The 19,195-nt window shown below is 42.1% G+C and overlaps 1 protein-coding gene across 1 annotated transcript; it reads left to right on the forward strand.

Annotated features, from left to right (window-relative positions):
- Positions 1-349: 349 nt before the first annotated feature.
- Positions 350-17,649, forward strand: LOC115364476 (caspase recruitment domain-containing protein 10). The gene is made up of 24 exons (XM_030059062.1): positions 350-507; positions 3,564-3,806; positions 5,535-5,672; positions 6,046-6,232; positions 7,014-7,152; positions 8,856-9,038; positions 9,378-9,497; positions 9,677-9,802; positions 10,885-11,061; positions 11,267-11,371; positions 11,868-11,904; positions 12,056-12,093; positions 12,225-12,313; positions 12,407-12,453; positions 12,755-12,875; positions 13,047-13,224; positions 13,386-13,509; positions 13,986-14,226; positions 14,470-14,536; positions 14,685-14,787; positions 14,981-15,139; positions 16,099-16,211; positions 16,541-16,656; positions 16,874-17,649. Exons 1-24 carry the CDS (start codon positions 501-503, stop codon positions 17,079-17,081), a joined length of 3,066 nt encoding a protein of 1,021 aa, XP_029914922.1. The 5' UTR covers positions 350-500; the 3' UTR covers positions 17,082-17,649.
- Positions 17,650-19,195: the final 1,546 nt, after the last annotated feature.

Here is a 19,195-nt window from a genome sequence, read left to right on the forward strand (position 1 = left end):
TAGACAGAAGTGGGCCAGGTGTGTGCTGGTGGCGACATTTTTTTCATAGGCTGGAGAAGGTATGACTTTACATTTATTCTCCACAGCCTTTCCCTAATACTTCCCATAACCAACTTATGCCTAACTCTAACCTTAACCTTAACCTTAACCTTAACCAATAAGCTAAATCGACCACTCAAAAATATATAGCCTATTGAAAAAAAAAAATACTTCGCCATCCTTGGGGGGAAAACGGCATACCGGTGACATTCGGGACGCTCCCTGCTGAAAGCTGATTGGTGGGTTTCGTTTGTGGGGGCGGAGGGAGACGTTGCTCGCCGGCAGCCAGGTAGCGCCGTGTAATCTCAGCTCGGCGGAGGCATCTGTCGCTGCTCGGCCTCACTCTGACCAGCGGGTGGATTTGAAGGAGATGTAGGCTGCTGACGGAGGAGGATTTAAGTTTAATTTAGTTGTTTGCAGTGAGTTGTCACCATTCTCAACACAAGCTGAGGCCAAAGACAATGAGTGGTAAGTTTCCTGATTACTTTTCACTCTGTTTCGAAATTATCCAGCGGTAATACTCGGTGCCGGGTGATGACAGACGGAGCTGGAGCACGGGACAGTCACACCTTGTTTGCTGTATGACTGATATCTTCAGTCATAAAGTCGACAAATTCAGGTCCACAGATTATGCAAACACAATGAAACACTCCCAGGTATCTGTGGGGGGAGAAATGAGCCACCTGCTTAATTCTGCTTTGCGCATTAACTCGCAGTGTGCTGATATTTCCCACATAATGTTCAAATCTGTTTTAAGATGTGTGGACAATACCAATTAAAAGAAATTATACCGACTTTTGACCATTCTGTATTTTCTTATGCAGGACACAGTTTGTAAAAATGATACTATTTTATCAACCAGTGTATCCACCACCCTGTAACAAGTGCTTTAAATTATCTGCTGTCGGACATTTAGTAAGAAAAGGTGCCAGTGGTGGATATCCCGATTCTCTCTCTCTCACTCTCAAAGTGGACACACAGACATCTGCCCTGCTGTTTTCAAGTAAAAATGTGTGTCAGGGTCTGAGGAAGAGTAAAGTGCTAATCGCATGATCACAGGGCACATTACAGAACAAAGTCTCTGTTTGCAAGGAAGAGATGATAATGACAGAGATTGCCAAGCATCCAGACCTGCTCCGACATGCCTGCTAACCTACATAGCTGCAGGGACAACAGGAGGGCATTTAGTTCCTGTTATTGGTAAATAGTTCCGATGGGTAACAGAGGGTGAGGCAGCACTTAGTTTTTTTTTTGTGCAACATTTGACCCAAGTCATGGAGTTAAAATTAACACATCTTCATGATAATGCAGACATAAGTGAATGAAATCATCTTTTATGAGTCAGTTTACTCATTCTTATAGGTCAGTTTAATGCGTGTCATTCACGCATCCTTATTGATAACGTCAAGTCAAGTCATTTTACTTTTTTTCATTTAGCACATTGAAAAACAACAGGAGTTGACCCAAAGTGCTTTACAATCATGGCAGAAAGATCTACAATACAAATATACATGATGAAAAGAGTAATACATGAAAAGCCAAGACAAAAATGGAAAGCATACTGGAGAGAGAAAAGATAAAATTAAAGTCAAATATTAAACTACAAAATCAAGAAATCATGAGCAAATAAATAAAACCAGTAAAATCATCAACAGATGTAACAGATGTAGTGAGAGGATGTCAGAAATAAGTTAAGAATGGACTTGACCAAAAAACAAAAAAAACAAAAAAAACAAAAAAAAAAAAACACACCCTTGGGCAACCTCAGACTGAACTAAAAGCAAGGGGAAAAAAGTGAGTCTTTAAATTTGATTTAAAAGTGTCAGTGGTGGAACAGGACTTAATCTGGGACAGGACTTAATCCGGGACAGGACTTAGTCTGGGACAGGACTTCGGTGACCTGGGGCAGAATATGGAAAGTATTGTGGAGCTAATCCATGCAGGGCCTTAAAAACTAATAATGCAAATATAAAATCAGTTCTCTATGTGTGTGTGAAAAAGGATGTGTGATGTGTTATGTCTCATACTGCAGCAAGATAAGACAGATTGATCTTGCTGCATGGCTGCAGCTGCTAGGCTCATATACTTGTTATCTGTGATTAGAGATAGCAGAGCCACTGTGCCACATTTATGAGAAGTGAGATTCTGTCTGCAAATGAACACAACTTTAAGGCTTGTACTGTTTTAGTGTGCCTTGTTTTGCACTTTATCACTGGATCTGGTCGTCTGCTTCAGTTAATCTGCCTCGTGGTATTTCATCACTGTGCAAATCTTGCACTGTAGAAATGAGCAAAGCCATATTGCTATTGCTGTGACCCCCACTTTTCGCAGATTTATTTACTTTCTCCCTGTGTTTCCCCCGCAGTGCAAAGTCAGTGAGTTTGGCAAGGCTTTTGTCTCGTATCCTTTGTGTGTTTTTAGGTGTGTGATGTGAGTCATGCCAGTGTTTTCATTCCAGCGCTTTGATTCACAGCGAGCACTGAGCAGCAAAGTGTCCTCCCCATCTTAGTTTATGGCACCAATAGCAGGAGACCCTTTGCTCTACATCAATAAAATGGTGTCTAAAACACTGACTGGCTGCTGTTGTATAAACTTATCTAATTAAGATAATAAGAAGTCATATTTTTGGCCATTTACTCAAAGATTTATTGTCTTTAACCTAATTTTGGTGTTGATAATATAATGCTATATCCACCCTCAGTTGGTCAAATGACTTCACTTTAATGGTAATCACTCAGACTGGAATGTCCTAGTTAGTAAATCCCCCTCATTATTCCCTGGAAGACATCCAGTAAGGACCTCCCTCTCACTCACCATGCAGCAGACCCAAGTCATTCTTCATTGCAGCTAAGAGCACTACTCCTTTTTCTACATCCAGTTTTGTATCCTTCACTGATCCCATTTCATTTTAAGAGTATAATGCATCACAGCTAACGAGGGTGAAAAGCAATGTGCACCTCACCAGTGCAATAAAACACTCTCCACAAAGGCATCTCACATATTTGCTTGTGATGTCTGATCCTCCTGGCCTGACACAACTGTGCCCTTTTTCAAAATAAAAGGCAGCATAGTGGGCCACTTTGTGATGGATAAGAGTTTCAGGGGAACGGATAAGGCTTGTCCCAAACAACACCAAACGCCAAAGGAATTCTCCACTTGAAAAAAAAAACTATTGAGTCTAGGACTAGACGCGACACTGTACATGTCTGTACAAAACTGGTCATTACATTTGAAGTGTCTATAACAATGAAAGAAGAAAATACCTTACAATCGCAAAGCATTGTTGGGACTCACATCATTTCCAGATCCCTCTATTTTTAACTTTTAATAGAAGAGTAGAACATCCCCAGCTCTCCGGCTTTCTTCAAGGTGCAGGCATTTTCCTGTCATTTCATTTCATTTTCCTCTTTAGTAGTCATACTCCAACTTTTTTACACATCAAAATAATATTTAGAACTGGGTTAGCACCATGATTTTCTAATGCACATGCCTTGAACTGCTCGAACTTTTCCTCTCTCCTGCAGGTATCACAGCATGGGCAGAGGACTATGATACGACCCAGGAGGAGGGGCGATGCTCTTCCCCCTGGTCAGAGGAGCGCTGCGAGGAGCTGTGGGACAGGGTGGAGGGGGTGCGACACAAGCTCACCCGCATCCTCAACCCGGCCAAGCTCACCCCCTACCTGCGGCAGTGCAAGGTCATCGACGAACAGGATGAAGATGAGGTGCTGAACTCCACTCAGTACCCGCTGCGCATCAGCAAGGCCGGTGAGAGGAGGAGACAAAGAAATAACACAAGAAAAGACTATGAAAACAATTCATAGAAAAACAAAAACCACGTTGAGTAAATTAATAAATACTAAGTTTAGGAACATGAGAGGATATATATCAACAGCATTGAACCCATACGTAAATAAATGGAAGCGCAACTGCTCAACAAATGAATTAAGTTCACAAATATAAATAAGTAAAATATGGAAATAAGCTCACATAATGCAGGTAAAATTTCAGGACAACAAAATAACCACATACTTAAACAAATAAGATACAAAGATAAAATATGATTTCTTGTAAGTCAGATATATAATGATTTCCCATGAAGCAAATAGAATGCCAATAAAAGAGCTCTTGAATTTAAAACAGGTAAAATGCAAATGGAAGCATAAATGGAAGTGCATAAATGGTGTGTGTAGAAAAAATGATGATAGTAAAACAAGCGCAATTAAAATTTACAATGGCAATAAACTAAATAATATGAAATAAATCACCATAAAATATAAAATGCAAATATAAAAATGGTGAGATAATGGAGAAGGAGAACGTTGTTAAGTGTAGGCCATCTTGTAAAAGTGAGTTTTATGGATTTTGATAAATAAAATGTAAATTACAGCCACACTGGATTGAATAAGCACACAGGCCAGGTTTTGATCATTTGTTTTTACTTTGTGTGATGTGAGAATTCCCAGTATTGTGAATGATTTTTCATCAGTTTGTCAAAGAGATAAATGCATAAAGATAAATGCTGACAAAGTAGTGAGAGATGGACGGAGGAGGAGAGCTAAAGTGAGAGAGTAAGATGAAAGACTTTGCTAAGTAAAGGTGGAGTGTGACAGAGAAGGAAGGCGGGAGTGAAAGAAGATAAAGATGAAGGGGAGCTGATGTAAGCGGAGAGGGGATGAGGACAAGCACCTGGCCCAGTAACATGTTCACATCACTGCCTCTGATTTAATGCCAGTGCGTGTCATCCATCATGGTCATGTTTGAAATACCAGTGTAACTTCACAGGCTAAGTGATACTCTATCAAAGAGATAGCATTTTTGTGGTTAGCCTGTTTCAGCTGACGCCAGCGTGCGTCACTTTATTCCTTTTACACACACTTATCACAGCTGAAGACACTGGGGTGGAAAGGAATCAGTAGAAACTTAATTGAAGTTTGTAGGATCCCCAAACAAACACCTGGTTTGCCTCTGTATTCCAGCTTTACTGTTCTCCTATGCAATTGAATTTAACAAGGCCATTTTTAACAGCTACAGAAAATGATAAATTGTCAAATTTCTCATTTTGTGCAGAAAAATCCAAGTATTTTCTCAAGAAATGATTGTACTGTGGGCCCTTAAGTCCAATATTTATATTTGCCTTTGTGACAATGTCCTGGTCATGCATGCACTCTACAGTGGCAATCAGAGACTTACACCAGAGCACTTCAGGGTGGTCAGTGAGGAAATGAGATAATGACAAACATTGCACTTTTGGACCTACACTGCAGTCATCTGGCTACAAAACGCTTGGATTATGCTGCACAAGCTGTTTCTTATTCTGTTTTGCTGTCCCCTTTTTTGGACAAGGCAGACATATTGTATATTTGGTGTTATGAATTTCAGTGTTTTGACTCACCTCCATGTGAGTGTGCAATGACTGAGGCTCCTATTTGGGGTGAGCTACCCCCTCACTATGAATTCCCACGCTGATGCTCTTTTCTCTGTGATGTTTAACAGGCCGTTTGCTCGACATCCTGCGAGGCCAGGGCCAGAGAGGTCTGCAGGCCTTCATGGAATCACTGGAGTTCTACCATCCAGAGCAGTACACCCAGCTGACGGGACAAAAGCCCACGCACCGCTGCTCACTTATACTGGGTATGCATGCACCTCTGGCCATGTGACTGCTGTACAGTATGTGGATGGATGGGGAGGTGGGTGATTCACTGCGAGTATAAATGGGTAAAATGTATTATGGTTGTATTAGTACTAGTCTTTAGTATTCCTCCTCCACTCTTCCCTCGTGTTTCTCTGATCAGCTTTTCTCCACATTGTTTCAGTTTGTGTACTCCTCTCTCTGGATATAGCATCTCTTTCTTTTGATCCTATCATAACCCGCACACCTTTCCTGTCTCCACACAGGCTGAAACAAGTCTGTCCTTCTCTGACTTGTGTGAGGTTATCCTTTCTCTATCTTAACCAACAACCCCCCTCCTCCTCTTTCACCTCCTCCACCTGTCTCTGTCCCCAGATGAGGAAGGTCCAGAGGGTTTGACTCAGTTTCTTCTGCTGGAGGTGCGTAAACTGAGGGAGCAGCTCCGAAACAGCCGCATGTGTGAGCGACGCCTGTCTCAGCGTTGCCGGGTGGCGGAGGATGAGCGCAGCCGCGCTGAACGTAAAGCCCAGGAGCTGCGTCTTGACCGTCTGCAGCTGGAGAGGTATGTCCAACTGTCCTGTTTTGTTTGGTTTGCTGCTCCTGTGCTTGCACCTGCTGCTACGAAGCACGGGGACGCTGGTGGCAGTAGGGACCGGTTTTGGAAAACATGAGCTCATAGTTAAGAGATACCTCCTCCTTTTGGAAAAGAGTCATAACAGCATATTTTCTTAAAGCTGTAGTTGGCAAGTTTGCACGTTGGAAACTCTAAATGGCAAGTGAGAGGGGGGAAAAATGGCAAGTGAGAAGAAAAAAAAATTTGCAACTTCAGTCCCCAGATGTTAAGTAACATGGCATCAATGAACTGCACACATCACACTTATGTTTACCAGCCTGGCTGTAATTGTTTTGTGAAAATAGGGTACCAAATTGATAACAGAGATAAACTGATCTGATGTTAGTGAGTCCAGCTTTGTCTGGGCAGAGCTCCTGCTCACTCGTGTTTTGGAGACTGTTTGTATTTTGCTTGTAAAGTTTCACTTCACTTCCTGTGGTCAGGGAAAACTTCTCACCAACGTTCATACATGACATCAAAATTTCCTATAGGCAAAAGGGATAACTGCGGTGTCTCAGTGAGGGGGGATGGGATGCTTGTCACTGTTGCAGTCCCATTTTGATGATTAGCGACATGGAATCCATAACTGATAAGCACACATTCAAACTCGATACAAAGCACATTATTTACCATGTTTTCTTCTTGACATATGCCTTGTATTACACACAAATTCATCAATGAAAGAAAAAAATGAACAAAACCTTTGTAATAAATTGTTTGTGATCCCAAGGCTGCGTCAGGACTGGGAGTCTGGTAGTCGAGAGCTGTGCAGGCTGAAGGACAGGCAGCTGGAGCAAGCTGTGAAATACTCCAGGGCCCTGGAGGAGCAAGGCAAGGCCTCCACACGTGAGAGAGAGCTGCTGAGGCAGGTAGGTGGCTCACGAGGGGCAGGGGGAAAGACAGACAATCAGACTTTAAAGTTGAACGAACAGAATTTTCAGGCTGGCCAGACAATCCGTAGATAAGTTCACTGGTATTCCTACAAGGTTATTTTTTAGCAGCTTCTCAACTACCTTTCATTTTTTTTGCTCAAACCTACAGCGTCGAACCACAGTTTATATTTACAGGACCTGTTTTTACTGTCTCTATTGTATGAACTAAGCTACCAAGAGCTTTTATGTTTGCAGGCCCACTTGTGTGGAATGAACTTCTCTGGGAATCTCTGTAGCTTCAGGCACAAATTACCTAAAATGAGTTTAAAATTCAATGGGTAATGGGTGTTTTTAATTGTGTGTTGGTATAATTGTGTAAAAGTGTAATTGTTCTCATGTTTAGTGTTAGTTAGTTTTATTATTTTTTTTTAATGATTTTATTTACATGTTTCCTTATTTTACTTGTTGTGTCTGATTGTTTCAGGTACCTAATAACTTGGCATTCTTGGCCAAGAGTCTCTCAAAATAAAAAATAAAGGCAAAATAAAAGTTACATAAAATAATAAAAAAATAAAATAAAATAGTGTAGTATAGTGTTTTTAAACTCTTAGCTTGGAAGATTTACTGAGAATGCGTGCTCGTGTTCATCCTGACCCTATTCCAGACTTGTTTAAGTTACAGACAGTCCTGCTGTCAAATACAACCAGAGTCTTTTGCTGTACGTCACAGTGAAACTTCACAGGGGAAGGCGAGGGCATCTCGATGTTAGTTAGGTAATGGGCAAGGATTTGTTACTCACTTTGCAACCTCCTGGAGTTCCAGGAATTGTAAAGGCAACAACGTACTAATTTTAGTATTTGGTTGTAGTGGTGCTCTGTCGTGTCACAGGCCGCTCTGGCTTGTAGACTCCCTCTGTAATTCAGCAGATGACAGTGCCAGAGGCAGGCTGAAGTGAAACTGCTTCAGCTGGCATGCAGCTGCAAGAGGAGAGCTGATAACCATTCAGGCCAGTCTCTGTTTTTTTTTTTTTTTTAAGTTGGAGCCCTGTTGAAACATGTCAACCGAATCTTTGAGGTATGCTTCACTTGTTGAAGTTCAAATTCAAGACTGTGTGGTTCCAAAATAGGATATAGGAATTGCTGCAAAAATTCCCTGAAAATATTTTTGGATAAATATTTTCCTTGATGAAGGTAATTTTGATAAAGCATTGCATTATTTTCACCATAGTAATGGTGTCCTCTGTGTGGTATATGGCAGCAAATTTTTCATAATATAAATTTATCATAAACTTCTATATCCTGTATCCCATTTCCCTCACAAAACTACAACTACACAACCACTGCCATGCCTTCAGCAGATATCTTAACATATCTTATTTTTTAATGGTTACTGATGTTACGCAGTTTTAGTCTGTTAATATTTGTAACCTAGCATTTTTAACACAGCTTTAGCTACACTTGTCAGCATTGTAAGCATTCCTCATGGACGCTAATGGATGCCGTTAGTCCACACTTAATTGTTTGCTTGTTGCTTTGGTAACCATTTGCCTCAATGAAGCATGCAGTGATTTTTTTGTGTGGCTGCATGACTACTCTAGAGGCTATTTTACAACAACATAACATTTTCTCAGTGAAGGAAAAATAAAACACCCAAATCAAAATTGATTATCTTTATTCCCGCTGTACCATTTCTCCATATAGGTTGAAGAGCTGAAGTCTAGGCTGATGGAGGCAGAGAAGCGAACCAGCGGGGGTCCAGCCAATGCTACACCAGTCAGAAGCAACAGTTTGGCCTCCAACAATATAAATGGTACTCCACCTCCTTTACCGGAAAAGCCGCTGCATCGCACTGAGATTCAGAAAGCTGGGAATACTGGAACTCAGGTTAGAAATTTGTTGCCCTCCGTGGACTTGACACCCTCTCCCCTACAGGGAATCTCTTTCTTTCAAGTTCACATATCTGACATGTGTTATGTTATGTGTGGTATGTGACAGTGTTAATCAGTTCCTGTTTGTGGTGTAGCTGTGTGGGTTTATTGCTTCACTGTTCCTTGTCAAGCAATACTTTCAAAACAATCTGTTTTGTGCCAGACTGAACCACAGTGCTTTTTTCCTGTTTGTCTCTCAAGAAAAGGATTTTTGATTTTTCTGTTGGTGATGTCTCTGATAGGTGTGTTTTTTCCCCTCTAATGTTGTTTTTTTTGTTGTTGTTGTCAATGTCAGGCACTGATGGACATCCTGCAGCAGGACCGCAGGGAGGCTGCTGAGCAGAGGCAGGAACTTTGTGATACCATCACCAGACTACAGGGGGAGCTAGAGAGCACAGAGGAACAGAGGGACAAGGTGAACTGAGCTGATTTTTTACAATCCATAATACTAAACATAACATAACAATTCTAAACATCATATTTTCATCTATTATCAAATTACCAAATCCGTGTTTCAGTTTGAAAGTGTTTTTGTTCCATTTCAAGCTTAATTGCATTTGAATTGAGATTTTAATTGTGAGCTGTGTTGCATAGCTGGAGTCGCAGTGTGAGCAGCTCCAGCTGAAGGTGAGGACTCTCCAGCTGGACTGGGAGACGGAGCAGAAGAGGTGTATGTCCTACTTCAACCAGATTATGGAACTGGAGAAGGAAAGGGACCAGGTCAGTCGGTGTGCTCCAATAAACAGGAATCTGAATTTGTGCTCCTGTCTATTAGTCAGTTTACAACCCAGACAAAACTCTCAAAATTCTGTCTTTCTCTGAACTTGTACTTTCCTAAGATTTGACAATTTTCACAGCAAAAAAGCAATGCAAATTACAGTTCTTTTAATTGCAATTTTTGAACCAGAGTCTGTAGGGTTTTTGTGGTCCCGAAAAGTGATATACCATTGAATCTTTTACAATATATTTGATATGGTTACTTGCATATTCAACCGAAACACAAATATGACTTTTAAAACAATACACTAAAATACAAAATACACCCATCTTAGCAGTGTCAAACATGAAGTGGGGCTGTCAGAGAAACAGCACCTAATTGAAACATTGCACAAATTAAATTTTCATGTGAAGTTTGGTGACTGGTGGTAAATATTCTTTGCAAACAGGAAGTAATAAATGGAAGGATTAAAGACAAAACTTCTACCAAAGCAAAGAGAAAAAAAAGGCAAAAAGAAAGCCACAGAAATTTGAACATGCCAGCGATGGCCTCAGCCTCTGCCTGCATTCACTTGCTGTCTAACATATAAAAACAACATATTTCCTGCCTGGAAATTTCATGTGAACACCAAAGTGTGACAATGGAACCAGAAAGCTGAAGAACGTTTTGCTAACCAAGTTTGCAATGATATCCTTAAATATTTCAACATAGATTAGTGAAAAAAATAAAAGTCACCTACAGGCACATGCACCTTCATCATTTGTGGTTACCCAGAATATCAATCATAATAATATTTCAAGGAAGTTTTTTTTTTCATTAGATTGTTAAGCTACAGGGCATGTTTGCTTATCATTTGTTACAACATGTGAATGCAGCAGCCAACTTGGACTTCTGGATGTTGGACCTTCTCACCAGCATACAAAATACACAAAACAGCTAAAAAAGGCTTCAAAAACACACAAACATTCGCTTCACACTGCCAGTTGGAGATGCCTATGTTTTGCCTAATGCAAATCAAACTTCCCTATATTAGCATTGCATGCCACCTGTGTCTCTCTTCCCCACCTTTACCTGTTCCCTCCAGGCTCTGCGTAGTCGGGACAGCCTGCAGTTGGAGTATACCGACTGTCTGCTGGATAAGAACCGTCTGCGTAAACGCATTGCTGAACTTCAGGCCAACCTGGAGCAGCAGCAGAGGGAGCTGGAGAGAGAGAGGGAGAGGAGCCGGGAGCAGAGGGAGCAGAACAACTGCCTGCACTGTGTGAGTTACTATTGCAGTGACTTGCAGAGAGGTAGTAGTGGAGTGAATCTGTACTGCAAAAAGTTAATATTGCAGTGAATTAGTGATGCAGGGCTCTTGTCCCAGTGCAATGTCTGACTCTCCTCATTTTTACAGTTATCTCTTCATACTCATTTTCCACACCAAATAATGCATATATTATTTTTTCCCTGCATTTGTTCCCCAGTCCCACCTGTCTCTGTGCAGTGAGGACCAGTGCTATGGTCCCTGCTGTTCTCTAGGCCTGGACCTGAGCCCCCAAGCCAATAGCAGTCATCTACTACTACGAAAGGTCAGGGCACCATCCCATTGCCGTGGTTTCCATAATCAATCTCATCTTTGCTATAGTAGTAGAACCACCGTCATCTCAGCCATGACTAGTAAAGCACTAATAGAGGTCCCTATTTTTAGAATGTTGTGTTATAACATGCAAGTCTGTTTTTGCGTTATGCCATCACATTCCTAGTTCTCCCAGATGCTATTTTTGAGCCATAATTCCTACCTTGTATTCTGGGAGGAATCACTTCCATTGGACCCAACTGTATTAGGGACTACAGATCAACTAGACATGTTTTTCATGGTACCATTGTAAAGAAACTATGCAAGTAACTTTTGGAATGTAAGCTACTCTCTGCTAGTATGGAATTTTATTATTGTTTTGCATAAAATGTGAAATGTTGCCACAGATAGTTATGCAACTATCAACATGTCAGCACGTTTGCTGCACCATATAATACCCCTCACTGACTGTGTGGTCATGTCACTGCTTGTCTTTTTTTGTGAGACAGACGCCCTCTAGAGGCCAAGCCAATGACCATTCTGAGGGTAAGTTGAGGACACTTGTCTCAAAGGTCAGATTTTAATGTTGCTGTAGATTAGCATTTAGGATTCAACTCCGGTTGGTATATTGCAACAGAGGATACACATAAACATATATTTAATTCACTTAAATACAGTACTCTTTGCTCTCTCACAGATTCCCGTTCCAACTCTGAAGAGAATCTCCTGTCATCAGTGAGCCTCACAGCCCATGTCAACACACAGCAAAAATTATATTTCATAATTATAAACATCTAGGTTGGTTGATAAATACAGATGATGGGAATAGAGTTTTTGTGAATGGTCTTTTGTCTCTCTACCATCAGACAGAGGACAATGAAAAGGAAATAAATCGTCTCTCCATATTCCCCTTTCCTCCCTGTATGAACTCCATCAATCGACGATTCAACACTGAGTGAGTTTAGCAGGCCAGCACCCCCATTTTATTTCTTTTTCTTCACCTTTTTTCCAGTCACTTAAAATTCCCTGCTTCTCTCCCCCTCCAAAGGTTTGACTTGGACTCCTGGGGCAGTGATGAGAATGATAATATTACAGGTATGTTTCATTCTGTCATGTCCTGCATGATAATCCTTCACAGTCATGTGACACAAGATGAGAACAGCATTGCACCAAGTCAGGACAGTTCAGGTGTAGGTGACTTTATGAGACTTTCCAGTGTCAATGATTGTCTAAACTTCTTGGTAATCACTGTATCAACCTGTGTGGCAAAGACCACCCATTTGACATCTAAACAGACAAAAAATGAAAAGGCATTTAAAAATACTTTTTGACCCAGCTCTGGTCCTTCACAAAACCCTGTGTATTTAGTTCCCAGATGCACTCTGTTTTTTCTCAGGTGAACAGAGTGAGCCTTCTTTGTGGGATTCCTGGAGCTCCCTTCACTCTCATCTCTTCCCCCCTGACTTGGTCAACCTGCCTCCAGTTCCTCCAAAGAAACCCAGTTCCAGCACTCTCGGGTACAACTCCATTGTTTTGCAACCTGTAGCACCTGCTGTGAAAAACACTATTAGAGTGGATAGCAAGAATGTGGGGCCATTATGTAGAATACTTTCACCTTGTAAACTGCTCATAGCCATATCTAATATGTTGACACACCTTTATCGCCACTCTTCCTTGCCATTTCTCAGGTTGGCCCCCCTCTCCCCATCTTCAAGCCCTCCCACCATACCAAAATGTGGGAGAGCCAGTCTAGCTGATGATATTACAATAGTCGGGGGAAACCGTACAGGCATTTTCGTCAGCTACGTAAGAGCTGGTTCCCCAGCTGAGCAGTGTGGACTGAAGGAGGGCAGCGAGCTGTTGGAGGTGTGTGTGTGTTACCTGTTCTGGGATTGAGTTGTTTGTGAGTGTTGTGCGGGTGCTTGCAGATTTCTGTTGTATTTTTAAGACTAAACGTATGTTCACATTCTCTTTGCATGACCTGTGAATTTGTAGCGATTATGTGTGTTTCTCCGAATTCTGAGCAGCTTGAGCGAGTTCTGTTTGGTGGGGGCAGTGTGCAGCTGGGCCAGTGCACTGGAGAGGTAGCCCATTTTTCTCTGCAATGGTGGAGCGACCCAACATCACTCAAACATCAGATCAACATGGAGGGTGAATCCCCTCTTATTTCTATATAAGATTGCATTTTATATTTTTATTTTAGATTTGACATCCACTAAAAGACTGAAAATGTAAATTAAAAATGGAAAAATGCAAGACCACTTGAATGTAAGGGTATAGTATTCATTTTTGGCTAATGTGCGGTCTATACTGGTAATGCTTTTCAAGCTAGACTGACAATATTTTGTGTTCCTTGCCTCTATAAGTACCTATTCTGTGTGCTAATTAAGCAAATTAAATCCTCTGTGATGTTTATATCACAAAGAAGATTACAGGGCCTTCCTTTTTGATTTTGATGCCATAGAAAACATATACAAATAGAGGTTTTGCATACATGCTGTACATGGGCATAAAACAGTGCCACATCATGTAAACATCACTTCATCATGTAAACTTCTCAGCATAACAACAGTTCTCAGCAAGGTGATGACCAAACCTAAGATCTTCTTTCTCCTCCTTCTCCTCAGTCTACTCCAAGCTTTGCTCTCAGCTCTCATTGCCTACTTTCCTGGGCGCTGACTCCTTCTATGTGCGTGTCAACCTGGACATGGACCCACACGGTGACCCTCCCTGTTTGGGGGTGTCGTGCGATGACATTATACATGTAACAGACACACGATACAATGGGAGGTACCAATGGCGCTGTTCCCTTGTGGACCCACGCACAGCTAAGCCCCTGCAGGCTGGGGCCATGCCCAACTACAACAGGTACCCACAATTAGACTCTAATTTGGGGACTGTCCAGTAAAGATTTACTTGCAGTAGCCCGGCATGAAAAATACTAGCCAATACTAGACTAGTGAATAGGCTGCTAAAATTTACATCTTCGTTTCAATTCTTGATTTTTCTGTGCTTCTTTTGAATGATAAAGTATGAATGTGAATGTGCAGCTCCTGTTTTCCATTGTGCAATATTTGAAATTTGAATGAATCCCACCATATTCCATCTCAGGGCCCAGCAGCTGTTACTTGTGAGGCTACGAACGATGGCCCTGGAGCAGAAGAATTTAAAGAAGAAGGTGGTTAATATGCTTATACTGTAGTGACTTGCAGAAGAGATTCAGTGTCACAGTTAACATGATTCAGTAAACTGTTACTAACCAACAACTAACTGTTGTTAACCAACTGAACTGTGAACAGTTTATTTTTCTCCACTCCTACACATAGCTATCGAAGAAAGAGCCTGGACGTGTACGATTGGTCAAGGCAGTGGCTCCCAGCTGTCGTGGGATTGGTTCTGCACCACAAGTCCTTTATACACTCAGCCACCGTAAGTCAAGCTCTACCCACAGTATTCCCTGAGCGCAACACCGAAATCATCTCTGTTATAAATTATTGACCGTGTGATATCCATTTTTTTGTGAATGAAGGTACTGTATTAGTATGTCCTTGACTGTGTATCTGTGTGTGTGTGTGTGTGTGTGTGTGTGTGTGTACTTGCATGTGTCTGCTTGTCCTATCAGGACATGAGGAGCACTTGATCCCATACAGTTTAGTGCATCCAGTGCAGGTTCAGACCAAGCGGCCAGTCATCTTCTCTCCATCTCTTCTCTCCCGTGGTCTCATAGAGAGACTGCTGCAACCCGCAGAGTCTGGATTGGACTTCAATACCTGCCTGCCTGGTACACACACAGTAGCGGTTTTAGGCACGGGCGAAGCGGGCAGCCGCCCGAGGCGGCATATTTTCATGTCACGTGGGGGGCGGCATGAGCGCAAAAAAAAAAAAAAAAAAAAAATCATCCTCGCTGCAAAGCAGTTTTCTATTACCGTATTCATCTGAATATAAGACAATATTTTTTTCCATTGAAAATGCCCTGAAAAAACGCCCTCGTCTAATATTGGGGTCTAAGCAAATACACATGTATTGTGCTTGCATATAAACCAGTAGGTAGGCTCGCCTGATGCCGCAATTACCGGCGAATGGCCGCATTGCGCAGTCAATAATCAACCATGTTGTCTGTGTCGCTGTCCGTTGTGCTGCTGCAGCCGCGTATGAACAAAAGTTGATTTATAATGAGATGATGGCAGTATGTGTGCGCCGCTCACCTGTCAGATCCGGCAGACCTGACCGGGTGGGCGCGGCACCTGTAAGCATCAAGCCGGTGCCGCGGCCGGCCCGCCTGATGCTGACCGGTGGCTTTTTTTTTTTTTTTTTTTATACAAACAAGATTTTGTCCATATAAAAAGTATTTTTCCAAAAAAGGTATTTGTGCAGGTGTTGGCGCCCCTGCTCTGGGAGGGGCGCGTGTAGCCGCCAGAGGGGCACCGGTAGCGACCGTTATCGCTTGGAAGTTCTTTCGCGCGTGCGGCTAGAACGGAAGGGCGCAAGGCAGCAATTTCGCCCAGGGCGGCAACATGGGCAGAACCGCCACTGTACACACACACACGCCACACACACCACACACACATGTGCATACACACTTTTACACACACATGCACAAATGCTGAGGTACCAGTAAGGAAAATAAAGACAACTGAGGTACACTGCTAATTTCTGATTCCTCAGTGGACAGTCAGATAATATTTCATAGCCTCAGTCTTCTTTTCAACTGTGTCACACTCCTCTTCTTGTGGCCTGCAGAGCCTATCCAGCCTTCAGAGAGACATGACAAGAAAATATTCCTGTTGGACTCCTCCACCCCGGAGCAGGCTCTGGGTGTACGGCTGCAGTCAATACAGGATATCATCAGCCAGGTAACAAAAGAACAAATCAGGTGACTTTCTCACTTTAAAAAAGTGAGAAAGTAGTGCCATTGTTTCTGTCTTTATCTCACAAGTATGCAATGTGGACACATCATCATAATAAAGAGTTGTGCCTTATTTGCACCATAATTTTAATAGCATCTACAACATATCCCTTCATTACTGAAAGAGACTTTTACAGATGTAATCAATGCACAATGTTGTATTCACCTGTTCATTCTATTTTAAGGAAAATGCAGGTGTCCCTTAGTGTATATCATCACCCATCACCCCAATTCTTTCTCTGTCTGTCTTGCTGTCTGTCTCTCTGCCTCTTTCAGGACAAGCACTGCCTGCTTGAGCTTGGGCTTCCCAGTGTTGAGGCCCTACTGAGACAGGGGGTTTATCCCATTGTCATCCATATCCGCCCTAAGAACAAAAAACACAAGAAGCTGAGGTAGGTACTAGGTGTGCTCTTATAATTCATATTCCATGTTACCCAAAAAAGCTCAATATCAAGTTAAAGTTAGAGCATACCAACATAGCTCATCCAGCTATGCAGAGAGGTCTTTGTTTATTTCATGTTGATGCAAAAAAGCTCTTTTTTTGTTTTTAAGAAAATTACTTTCATCAAGCCCTCTGCAAATTATGCTCCCATCCCTGACTCTCCACAGGAAGTTGTTTCCAATGTGTAGGGATGAGGGTGTGATGGAGGAGGTGTGCCAGGCTGAGGAGCTGCAGCTGGAGACGCTGCCTCTGCTCTACCACACCCTGGAGCCCAGCACCTGGAGCTGCACGGATGAGCTGCTGGCAGCTATACGCAGTGCCATCCACAGCCAGCAGAGGGCAGTGGCGTGGGTCGAACTGGATCGGCTGCAGTAGAATCTGCCAAGTGGGGCTGGTTCCCCAAAAACATTCATAAATGTCAGAAACTAGTTTCTGCTACCACTGACTAAAGGAGCTGTCACCACATCCAAAACCACACCCAAGTTTACAGATAAAATTTGGTCATCTTTGCTCTATTCCAAGTCAACGGTCGACAACCTGCTAGGTACTTATGGGACGTCAAGCCAGTGCCACATCTTCTGTCAAAGTCAATACAGTACAAGCAATATATACATGCAAGCACACACACATAAAAACATATTTGTATATATACACTCCATGATGGCCAAGCTGGACTGGCTGCAAAGGGAGTTTTGTGAGAAGAATGCAAACTAAAATGAAATACATGAACCTGGAAACAAGGAAAGCTAAGTAGATGATAATAATGACATGCCTGCAGTTAGCTAGTTACCTGCCATGATTTTATCTACTCATATTCATTATTTGTTCAAGAAATATCACTGTTTAACTCTCCAGATACCTTATATCACTTACTGTTTTATTTTGCCACTGTATTCCTATATTTTAATGTGAATGGTGACTAAAGGAGATCTGTTTGAAGGGGTTTGGACCACAGCTCATTTAGTGATGGTTACAGCGCAGAAAGTGAAGCTGTGAAGACAAGCAGAAAGAAGGTCATGGGTAGACATGATATAGAGGTGGATGCTGTGGAGGACAACACAGTGCAGCTTATACACAATCTTTATTTGACAGAAATCTATAAGACATAAGTTCGTGGCACACATCATTACTAAAATGATCAGATTGATATGTTATATGAAGTTAGGAAGAAATAATGATAATAATAATGATAATGAAAGAAAATGGATGTTTTCATACTAGTTATGAATTTTTTGTTGTTACCACTACATCAATTATATTAGGTACAATGAGAATTGTTTGTGTTAAGAAACAGACATTAATACTGAGGCTACTTACACGCTGAATGCAATCATCTGCAGTGGGTAAGATTCAGAAAAGAGTGGACTTTGAAGTTCAAAACTGAGTTGAAAATTTGAACCAGCACAACTTCCAGCTCCCTCCCCCCTCCCATCTAAATGCGGTCTAGCTCAGAGGAGGCCGCCATGCACCCGAAGAGGCTGGGGTAAGAGCATGGAGTTCACACCTGCAAGAAAACAAATTAAATGCCACACAGTGAAATATAAGATGGTGTATAATTTATAGACTTTGTTTTATAGACTCTCGCCTGGTTAGCTACCTAGAGACTCAGTCCTCAACATTATCTGTTTATTTAGCACTAAAAAAGTCAAATTTTGTGATGAAAGCAACATTACAGTGTTTCTCAAAGTACAGTAAGCCTACAGGCAGGCTAATGTTTGCTGTCACATTTCAGTAACATGGAGGACATACCAGTAATTTAACACCTTATTCACGTGCTGCTTTTGCAAAATGTGATATGTTTATTTATTGATATTTATTGTTAAAGAGTTTTGAGGGCAAGTCATTGGACTCAGGTGAAGAGTTCACCCCCACAGCCCGCATCTATGAGCAGCCGGGCAGGTAGAGGAGGGAGCTGTATGAGGTGCATCAGACAGGGCCGTGGAAGATGGGGCAGAGGGCGTTGTGTCCGCCTGAGACACCGGAGGACCTCGGCACCAAGAATGTTAATCAAAATTTAAGATCACTGATGACTGCATTTAAATGTGTAAGTAGCCTCAGTTGTAATGTCTGTGTCTAAACGCAAACAATTCTCATTGCACCTAATATAATAGTTGTTAGTTGTACAGCTGTGGATGGTATGAGCCTCAGTTCAAGTTCAAGTTTTGGTTTTCCTTCAAAACCCAGCTGAACTGTGAAACAGTTGTTTACTATGTGTCTGACTAGGAGCAAATTCAATGCTACTGCACACAGAGGCATACATTTTGCAAGAGGTAGTCTTGTGCCTGGCATGGAGGATCTAGACTTGCCTTGGGTGCCTTGCGTGCTGTAGCAGACGTTCCAGATGTGGGAGACAACATGCAGCAGAAAAACAGTTTGTCGCCCTGCAGTGTGGGACTCTGGGTCCTGGTCACAGAGCGGTCACTCCAAGCTGGTGTGTGTGAGCAGTTTGTGACCGATCCTCATGGACAGAATAGGGGCTTATTCCAAGG

This window comes from Myripristis murdjan, chromosome 8 (genome assembly GCF_902150065.1).
Source record: "Myripristis murdjan chromosome 8, fMyrMur1.1, whole genome shotgun sequence".
Classification (NCBI taxonomy): domain Eukaryota; kingdom Metazoa; phylum Chordata; class Actinopteri; order Holocentriformes; family Holocentridae; genus Myripristis; species Myripristis murdjan.